This window comes from Chrysemys picta, chromosome 3 (genome assembly GCF_011386835.1).
Source record: "Chrysemys picta bellii isolate R12L10 chromosome 3, ASM1138683v2, whole genome shotgun sequence".
Classification (NCBI taxonomy): Eukaryota; Metazoa; Chordata; order Testudines; family Emydidae; genus Chrysemys; species Chrysemys picta.
In genome coordinates this window covers 139,816,092-139,826,919 of record NC_088793.1, presented here as the reverse complement: position 1 = coordinate 139,826,919, position 10,828 = coordinate 139,816,092, and the positions used below count along the sequence as shown (strand labels likewise).

The 10,828-nt window shown below is 41.2% G+C and overlaps 1 protein-coding gene across 4 annotated transcripts; it reads right to left on the bottom strand.

Annotated features, from left to right (window-relative positions):
• Positions 1–1,931: 1,931 nt before the first annotated feature.
• ZBTB18 (zinc finger and BTB domain containing 18) lies at positions 1,932–9,944 on the bottom strand. 4 transcript variants are annotated; one of them, XM_042848402.2, is made up of 3 exons: positions 9,744–9,944; positions 7,552–7,635; positions 1,932–5,522 (listed from the first exon to the last, which is right to left on the bottom strand). In XM_042848402.2, exons 2-3 carry the CDS (start codon positions 7,562–7,564, stop codon positions 3,940–3,942), a joined length of 1,596 nt encoding a protein of 531 aa, XP_042704336.1. In that variant the 5' UTR covers positions 7,565–7,635; positions 9,744–9,944; the 3' UTR covers positions 1,932–3,939. The 4 variants fall into 4 exon arrangements, with proteins under 4 accessions (XP_042704336.1, XP_005300601.1, XP_042704337.1 ...); XM_065589159.1 differs by lacking the exon at positions 9,744–9,944 and having other exon boundaries at positions 4,484–4,722; positions 4,835–5,522; positions 7,552–9,453; XM_005300544.5 differs by lacking the exon at positions 7,552–7,635.
• Positions 9,945–10,828: the final 884 nt, after the last annotated feature.

Below are 10,828 nucleotides of genomic sequence, written 5' to 3'. Positions count from 1 at the left end.
AGGGGGACTGGTTTAAAAATGCAATTATGTGGTACACTCCCGGTGTGGTTTTAGATCACAGAGGCATTCCCTTTTCAATACCAATGACCATCATTGGTCAGAAAAGACTATTGAACCCATAAGACTACCATAATAGATACAGAGACAGAAATTCCAGTTTATCAACCAGTATTAGACGATAATAGGCAGATGAGTGCACAAGTGTTTTGATTTCTGCAAGCAACACTTCCAAAGCTATCTAGAATAGATTCTCTCAAGCTTAAAATTTAGAGACCATGTAAAAAAATAGTTACAACGTATTCAAATGTCACTTCTTTAAATCTATGGAGAGATGAAAGATACAAGTGTACTTGCATCCTCTTTTCAAGAAGTAGCAATTCAGTGGCCATGATTAAGCACGCGTGGTATATTTACACACACCAACTAACTACAAGCCAAAACGATGAAGCATGTTCTTACCAAGTGCTTTTATCTTTAGGGGTGAAGTTATGATTAAAGTTACTGTATTGGTCAAGAATTCCCTTTCAAAGACTCTAAATGAAGTATTGCTGGATTTGTGAATCCTCTGCTCTTAAAATCCCGTGGCCCTTGGGAACATATGGCAAGCCTATCCTAAACCACATCTAATGCTAATCAGTTATGTGGATTTCAAACCTAATAGCTGTAATATTAACCTTCCCTTTCACCACTCTCTTATATTATTTAACCAAGTATTAAGATTATATAATTTGAAAGTTATGACCGTAGTAAGAATTTGCTGCTAAGCAGGCTTTGTATATATTTAACAGCTGTTTACATTTCTAAATTTAACATTAAGAATTCATGAGGAATTAGCTTGAAATACTTCACTTTATTAATACATAGACCACAAAGAACAATAATGCTCTTGAGACTTTAGTAAGGGATTTAATGAAAATGATTGTGGAAAGATCCTTACAGCGCAGTATAAGTTACTCTGGATGCAGAAATTTGCACGGTTCAGGTATTTATCTACAAAATATTTCTGTATATTAGGTGATGAAACTCACTTAGTCAAGTCTATATGGAAGCTAAACCTGTTTAAATGATGGTGCTAATGAATCTTTTCTTTTACTTCACAAGATTTTTCTCAAATTCTCACCTTTTCCTGTTCCAGACTCCACAGTTCTACCCTCACATTCCCACTAGACTTTACAGTCATAGTTCTATTCAGAGCAGGATAGGACAGATTTGGAAACGCACTTCAGGACTACCCTGTTACAAGAATCAATAGTTCAGGGACAGAGGGATCCCAGGCATTTTTAAAATAACCTGGTTTGTACAGTAAGTGAAATTTACAGACAGATCAGGCGGATGAGGGCTGATTACTATTTTCTTTTAGTAACCCAGAGTAGATTGGAGTACAGCCAATATTTTGGAATACAGGACATTTTAAATGCCTAATAATTCTATTGCCTAGGATGCCAGTTTATAGTCAAGCAGTGCTTCAAATTAAGTTTTTCCTTTCTCCTCTAATTTTCTATTAGAAACTTGAATACTAAAGAACAAGTCTGACAGATCTATTTAGGGTACATTTAAAACATAAGAATAACATTCACTTCTGTTTTGTTAGAGATTTGCAGTGTTAGGAAACATTAGCGATCCCTAGGAAGTTAATAGGATGTTTCTACACAGGTCTCTGAAGAAAATATATTTTTCCCCTCTACAGAATGATAGAGCGCTACACACAGATGAATGCTTTCAAATCACAAGCATTTAATTTTTTAAATGTTAAGTGAGAGGTAAATATATATGCATGTTAGCAACAGAGTGCTTAAAAGCATACCGAAAACATATTCCATACACAGTTAGCAATAGAAGTCTGTACAAAAGTAATAAAGTTACACAATATAAAAAATACTCCATAGTTATAATTTAAAAAAGAGGGGGGAAAAAAAAGACAAGGGAATTGATTTCTCAGTTCATATAATTTATTGCAGTTAGCACACAGTTTAAAAATTCACCAACACACCAATAGTACAAAACTAAACAGCATTATAAGTTATTCCCCCCTCAGGAAAATAAAACATACTATGATTGTCAAAGCTAGATGTCAGTCTAAGTTTTAGAACAAAAGAAGAATGTGAAACTAATAAAAGAAAATAAGCAATCACTCATGAGGACCACAAAAAAAAAAAATCCAAGAGAAAGTCCATTTTTCTCAGACACTGATTGTCTTTTCTAAATTAATAAAAGAATGTATTTTTAAAATCTAGAAACTATTCAAGTAACTAAAGATAATGCTCCAAGGCCATTTTCACAGCTTTTTTTTGTTTTAAATGCCATTACAGGGTACAGCCAACTTCACACACATTTGACCAAATATTTCCAAAACAGTCCAGCAATACACAATGGAGTTTTCCATTCAGTATCTTAAGCACAAAAATAGGCTATGTTTACAGTAGTTAAGGCGATCAAATTTTAAACAAAAGCAGAAAAAGAAGGAAAAACAGCAAACGTTTTCCATGCTACTCCCATAGACCTTATTTGTAAGTGCAAGACAGGAAAACAAACACTGTGCAAAATGCTTTTGACCTGTGTGTTGGTCATGAAAACCACACATCAGGCTGCAGTCTCTGCTGCTTGGATACACATAGTCCACTATGCCACCCTGCCCCCCTCCCCCCCCCGCCCCTTCCCCAAATCAAAGCTTTCTAGTCCTTTCAGCCTGGGGCTTTTTCAGTCCCTAGAATCTTTTCAAAAAGGGGAAGGGGGGGGGGGGAGAAGAATAAGAATGACCTATTGTTAATTTGTGCAGCAGGAATTCTAAAAATGCTCATCTGGGTAAATGTATGCATCTAAAGTTTGAGCTGGCGTGGATTTTGTGCAATTAGGTTTTCTTTTAATAAATGCACACAGCACATGCAAATCTTTAAGCCGGTTTGTAAACATTAATATCTTCCTTCTTATGTTGCTAAATTATCAACTTGTAGCTTAAGTTTTATTCAACTTAAAGACAGTGGGAAAGTAAATTTAAATTATATAAAATAAAAACAGTGCATTTATGTTCTTCATAACACCAGTTTTTTTCAGTGGTGTTTTTTCCTAAGGAAATTAAATAATTTTAAACTCACTCATTAAAGTTATACAATGCAAACAAAGACAAAAATATACTGAAACTCATGCATTTCTGTAGCGTTAATATTTACTTTTCAAAACTCAACTAAGAGCATCAACACAACCTGCCAAGTTCTTTGACACCCCCCCCAGCCCATGTAATCAATTACAGTATACATTAACAGTAATTCACATTTTTAAACACACAGTTCATCACTGCTGAAGCTGCAATATCCTTTTTCATCCCAAGCAAACCTTCACAGACTGAACAGAGTCCCAGTGATCCCAGTGTACTTTCAGAATTATTTTTTCCAGTGGGAACTGTCAGAAATCCAGAAGTTGCCATAATAAGTTTTAAGTCAACTGCTTGTTTAAAAATAGATAATCCAGCATTTCAGAAATTTTCCATTTGGGTCTAAAAGCATTCAGGTTTCCAACAGCTAGAAAGGACTCAAACAATTTTAGAAATGTAAAGGAACTAATAAAACTGAAGGGGATTTCTACATTCATATTTTTAAAATAATGAAAAACATTTGGGTCTTAAAATAATGCAGTGTTTGAGGGGTGGAAGAGAATAAAGAAATGTAAAATCTTTTTACAATTTGAGATTTCCTTTTAACAGCGAAGTATTTACTGGCTTATATTCCAAAAAGAGGGGCAAAAAAAATCCTCTGTAGTTTATTATGTCATATTACTTCTAAAGTTCATTTTCTCAGAGTGCTAAATTAGTGAAATGTTCATGCTGCCTTAAAGTGCAAAAACAAGCTAATAGCCAAACTTTCAGATCAAGGAAACAAGATTGCTTTTAGACTGTACCACAACTATATAGATATTTATATATATATTATTAATATATATAAAAAATTATTTCCAAAGTTCTTGTGAGCTATCTTCTAAGGTCCAGTCTCTGACAGTAGGTAAGCTCAGTGCTTCACTTTTGACAGACAACGAGTTCACCAACTCACAGTGAAACTTCCGAATGTGTCTGTAAAGGTCTCCAGACTGCGTGAACCTGCGTTCACACCACTTACAAGCATGCGGCTTCTCCCGGGTGTGAACCACAGCATGGCGGCTCAGGTTGTGGGAATACTGGAAGCTCTTCCCACACTGGGTGCAAGTGTAGGGCTTTTCACCTGAATGAGTCCTCTCATGGCGTTTCAAGGTGTACATGCAAGAAAAAGTCTTACCACACAAGGAACAGGTCGGGACATTGACATCAGTAGCAGGCTTGCTGCGGATCCCATCCTGCTCTCGAAAGTGCGTGCTTAAATGGATCTGCAGAATGTGGGGACTAGGAAAGACTTTGTTGCAGAGAGGACACATAAAAATTTGGCCAGCAGGGCTAAGTATATTTGACACATAAGGGAGCAAACTGCTGTCCATGTTTCCTTCCACTTGGACTCTCTCATTCTCAGGAGTTATCATTTCATCATCGCTTGCTTTGTCCTCTCTATCTAGCTCCCTTAAGACAGAATCTTCCCTCATAGGAGCCAGATGAGCTGGCTCATAATGTACCCTGTTATTAGTGCTCACACTTTCTTTCACAGTGCTATGTTCCATGTCATAGTCATTAGTGCCAACATCACTTTCATCACAGGAAGTCTCTTTCTCCACCTTCACCTGAACCAGGTTGTTTCTAAGCATGTCCTGTGAAGAGAAATAAGAACTGTTCAGATTTTCTACTCCTGAAAGGCTGGACTTGACAGACAGGTCCAGCACACAGTCAACATCTGCTGAATCCCTCATGGAGGTGACAGACCTCTGGGACAAAGACTCTGTTGAGCTGCAGGGGCTAGCTACTGTTTTTCCAGCTGCTGTTGCGTGTGTCTCTGCCTCTCCGCCAGTCTGGGGAATGCCTGCTGAGTCTGAGGGCAATCTCATCCACATGTTCCCAGGCTCAGCCGCCAAGTCCCTTTTGCTAGGCAGGATGTTCAATTTTTCATCTTCTCCTTCATCTTCATCACTGGGTAAATCTCCTGCTATGTGGCTGCTGCCATCGGAGAGACTCTCCACTTTGTCCGAACAACTTGAGGCATCTTCTTCCTTTTTTGTACTGTCTGCCTCTGTGGTGGCTTTCTCTTTCAGCTTCTTTTTGCAGACTTTGACAATGTCATACATGTGGAGATAACTGGCAGCTGCTAGCACGTCTTCAATGGGCAAGTCTTTGAACTGGAGTTTCCCTTCATACATGAATTCAAGCAGGAGAGCGAAAGCTGGGGCTGTAACAATGTCGCTGTTCAGATGAACAATGTCCCTTTTGTCCAGCTGGTCCTTGTAAAAGAGGTGGAAATACATGCTGCATGAAGCCAGTACTGCTCTGTGAGCTCGGAACTGGGCATCTCCTACCAGGACTGTGCAATCACAAAGAAAACCCTGATGTCTCTGCTCACTCAGACACTGTAGCAAATGTCTACTATGATCAGGAAACTCCATATTGTCTTCATAACCTATAAGCAAAAAGATTTTTTTAATTAAATATGGGTAGAAATATAGCAAACCTACATGTACAAATTATACTCTAGAAACTATTATTTAATTCCCTGGATTTTAATCAAGTGACAACTATACCACAACTAATACACATACAAAATGATTAACCACCCCACAAAACATACTAAAGTTATTTTTATGACTCGACTACAGCAGACCACAACTGCTTATGATCAGAGTTTAGGTAAAGCAATCACTAATTATTTTTAAAAGTATCATTGTTGTTCCTTAAGTCTGTTCAGTGATCCTTTTTAAGCTACTTAAAACAGTAGATTTAAAATAGACTCAAAATACTGTAGGTTTAAAAGTTGGATTTTCACAGCAAAGAAAATAAAGTGTATTTTGAGAATTAAGCAACTTACTCTACAAGTCAAATTGTAACAACAACAACAACAAGAGAGCTTACTGCGTGAAGACAGATGTTACTACCTTAAAATCTAAAAGGTATAACATACGTAAGGGATCGCAAAGAGAGAGCAAAAGCAAAGATTTATGAAATTTAAAGAAGAAAAAATTATCACACTTATGTTGACATACTTTTAAGGTTTTAAACTTTCCCCAAGCAATATGAGAGCAAAATATTCTATATTAACAGGTAAAACTTCTGAAGAAAGCTATAGACTAAAATGAAAACAAGCGTTGATTATACAAGAAGACTTTTCTTCTTTGTAGAGAGAGGCTTTTAAAATATGCTTTTTCCCTACAGTTTGCAATACCAAACTAAAAGAAAGTGTTTCAGCATGGGTGTGTCAATTATTCCAGATACTATTCTTCCAAAGGCATTGTTTTCCTACTCACCTTCCTTGAGGAGAAAATCAAGGAAGTGCAAGAGTCAAAACTCAGCTAGAATGTAAAATTTCAATTTTTTTTTTTAAAAAGCTAATCTATTCCCCCTCTTCTGTGACTAAAAGCAAAGTTCTATGAAACCATTTAAACACAGATTGTGCATTTTGGGATTGGCATGTATTACTGAAAAATATGTATCCCTCACAATCCAAGATGTATTAAAACTTACAACCCAACCTGAAATATATTCTGTAAAATACCATTGCTAGAATAAAGCAAGAAGATTTACAATACAATCACTTTAAGTGCCCCACAGCCAACATCAATCCTAATCCTTAAGAGGGCTAAAAATAAAGATTGGAGGGCAGCTCACAAGGTAGCTGTGATCAAATTAGGAGGCTGAAAGGACAGAGAGGGACGAAGAAGGAAGCTTATAAACATCTGATCCAGCTGACTGTGGCCATATGGCAGCTGCTGCCCAGATAAAGAGATTAAGAATAGAGGAGTGCGATTACAGCTGTCTGGCCAATTCAGGCAGCTCAAATCTACAAGTTCTAAATTAGTCGCGAACACAAAAACTCCCTCAAATAATTGTTGTTATGCTGAAATAAAAGATCTCAAATATGCATCTGAGAAAGAAAAGAGGAAACCAGTCAAGCTATTCTCCTGGGGACAAAAGTTTTGAAACACACAACTGATTTCTATCTTTCAGACAGTACAGCTGTATGCTTTTGTAGTTCTAGGCTGCTGGATCTTTAAACATGAAGTTTAATGGCAGAATTCACAAAACATTATTTTTATATACCTTTTCATATTTCATTTCAAAACATATTTTTGCTTTATCACCCTTAAAAAATAATACAAAATAGAAACCAGAACCCTCATACTGTCTGCAACTAAAATCTTCTCAATTTTGGTCAGAAATGATGAGCGAACTTGTTATCTCAATGCTTTAAAATGATTAATTATATATATATATATATATATATAAATTAAAGTTTCTTCTGATAACATGCACAGGAACACATACTCTCATGCTACATCCTAAGCTTTTCAACTGCAGAAAGTACACTTATCCATTTAATACTCAATTTCATATATTATCCCTAAACTTGGTTAGAAAAGTAATGTGATTTTTCTGAAATTAAATAAACACATCAAAACAGAAATATGCTGTATCTAATCTATTACTACTCCTACCTTTAGTACACATAAACCTGATTAAGTCCTTTCCTCTGAGTCTTGCTGGCTCCAGGTCTGTTAGATCGGTGGAAAAAAAGCAGACTAAGAGAGACAGATGCAAAGTGGAGATGATGTTAGAGAGGAATGAGATACCTTCTCCACACACAGATCTGCACACACTAACTCCCTGTCTGTGTGTTAGAATAAAAGGCTGAGGGATGGCAGGCTGTCAGCTGCTCTGACATCATGTTCAGATGGAAATGCTACCTCCAGCTGTGCTCCTTTTAATGCCATATGCTACTCCTCTACACTCCTGCCACCAGCTTTTTCTTAGGAGAACTTTTCTCTTCTGTTAGTATAAACAAAATACTTCAAAGTCTCTTTTTTTCAAACTTTCTAACAGAAAAAAAATTGAAAATCCTAAACATATGGGGCTCTACTGTATTTATGGGATAGCAACACTTCTGTCTAAAGATGGTGGACTGCTTTATATATTGACAGCATACTCAAGCTACAGGGCTATCCAGGAAATCCACACTGATTTGTTTTTTATTGAACCCAGAGGTTCAGTTACAAAGATGCTATTTTTAACTAAATCTATTGAACTCAACTTATAGTCCACCACTTCAACGTCATTACCTTTAACTTTTTTTTTGGGGGGGGGGGTAAGCAGCAGAGATAGTAACCTAACAATCTAAATATATGCCACGACCGAGGCCGTCAGTCTTGCTAAAGAATTATTTTACTCATGTTTAGCCACTGCTTATACTGTAGATCATTTCTGTATGTTTCCTTGGACTGTCATCATTATTCTGATGCATAAATATCACGCAACACTGAAGTTGGACTTTTCTTTGAGAAACCCTTAAAACTATATTATTTCAGAACAGTGAAATAAAATTAAAGGTCCGGAATGCAGGAAATAGCTTAAATTGAACTGTTGTGCATTTTGTACCTGGAAATGTGATCTTACTTCCCAGGTCAGAAAAGATATCCTATCTCCCCTCTGCCCCATTCCAAAACCTTGTATAGTCTACTTTGTAATATTCTTGTGAAGTTGTCAAATATATGTCTAATACATTTGTTGTAAAAAGCTCTTAAGTTCAGTTCTGATATTTTGAAAGGCTGACAAAACAGTTCTGCAACCTAAGCTGGACACACTTGTGCTGTGTTCACTGTGCTGACATCTGTGAATGTCAAATGCATCTCTGCATACATACACATTCAAGGGAGTGGGAGAAAGACTGTGGCCTCCTATCAGTCTGAAAAAGCAATGGTCTTAGATAATGAATTACCATGTGGAGATCTAAAATGGGATGTGATGATCAATCATCAAAATCAAAGAAGTCAAACAGGACAGAGCAAGTCGTCAGCCTAACTTTCTTTATCACATGAACCAGACTCAAGATAAGATGCTCATGAAATCAACTTCTCAGCAGTGCTTCACCACATCTTCCCCTCACCAGCTACCAACTAATTACAGCACCTCCCCAGTTACTATACAATTCTAGGACCAGTCAGTTACCAAGGGTTAGGGGAGAATCTGTCACTATTATTTATAGAAAGTATTTCCCCCCTGCTTCTCAGAAAGTGCTGCAAAAGGTTGCAGATAAAAGCACCTCTAACTCATTCTGCTCCCTTGTGTGTACATATATAACGTGCCCTGGCCAAAACAGGACATACAAAGCAAAGAGACAAAAAACAGAAGCAGCGGCAGCGCTCTGAGCCGAGGGAAGGAAGCAGCCAAACGTGCAGGAAAAACAGACCTAGGTCACAGCAGCAGCAACAAAACAAAAGTAACCAGAAGCGCTGAGCAGCGAGTCTGCTGCGTGGGGCTGCTGAGCTCCCCCCTCTGTACAGCTGCGCGGACACCCCAGAGCCCAGGGACATCAACTAACTCTGCTCCCACCACACACAAGGGGCTCGTTCCTCGCTGCACCGCCTGCCCCCCAGCCCAGCCCCACCTGGCCCTCAGCGCCCCTTAGCCCCACTGCGCCACCTGCCCCTTCGCCACCTGCCCCCAGCCCCACTTGCCCCCCAAGACCAGCCCCGCTACATCACCTGCCCCCATGTCACTCCCTAGCCCCCCCCCACCTGCTGCCCCCTCTTCCTCTTCAACTTGAGCCCGCCCCAAATCGCCCCCTCGGTGCCAGCCCCATTCACAGCGGCGGGGGTGGGGGGGGGGGGAAGGTGAGGAGAGCGGGACTCACACACTCCGGAGCGGCCCTAAGTCCCCGGGCTCCCTCCGCCTCCTGCAGCCGCTGCCCCGGCGCCTCTTCACTCACTTGCTGCTTCGGGCTCTCGTCCTCCCCCCGCCCGGCTCCCCGCCCCCCGGCTGCGCCGCCCGCTCCCCACCCCTCCCCCCCGCTGGCAGCTGAGGAGCGGGGCAGCCGGCGGAGCGAAGCGGGCCCCACGCTCAGCGGCTCCCCATGGCACCAGCGACAGCGCGGAGCCCGGAGCCAGCCGGGCGGGGGGGTCGGGGAATGGGGGGGGAAGCCGGGCGCACGCACGGCGGCGGCGGCGGCACAGACGGGCCAGGGCTGCGGCACCCAGATGTTCCCCACCCCTCCCTCTCCGTTACTGACTGACAGGCTAGCCTACCCACTCCGCCTCCTCCTCCAATCAGAGAGGCAAACAGGTGTTGACAGACAAGGACTGTCGCCCAGTGAAGGAAGACGAAAGGCCTTCACCTCTGACCAATCAAAAGGAAGAGGGCGGAGCTCCCGGCGCAAAGGCGGAAGGAAGGGTGGTTCCCGGCGCGCAGGGAAGGGGCGGGGCAAGAGATGGGGCGGAGTTCTTCGTGCCGGGAGGGGGCCGGGCTTCATTATCAGTGCTGTCCCCCCTCTCCCCCGCATAGCCTCACTCTGGGTCTGGGGCTGAGACTGCTGAAGGAGCCGGGCCAGGCGTAATGCACTATAGGACAGTGTAGGACTGGAGGGGGGTTTCTAGATGAGGGGCAAGGCCAGGGGCAGCTCATGGATCTGCCCCACTGTAACCCTCTGCCTCTGGGACAGGGTGGCTGTCTGGCCTGCAGCAGGCCAGTGCACCATGGCTGCTCCCAGCACCCCGCTGAATGGGAGCCTCAGATCAGCAGCAAGGGATGGGGCCTGCCTCCCCCACAGTGGAACAGAGCAGTGTGAAGGAGGAAGGGGTGCAGAGCCACCAATACATACCTCCTGGGAGTTGCCCATCAGATATCCTGTAACCTAGGGGGACATGCACTGAGCTAGGAGCCAGGAGAGCATAAATTCTGGTCCCGCCTCTCTTAATTGATATTCATGTCTCTATATACCTC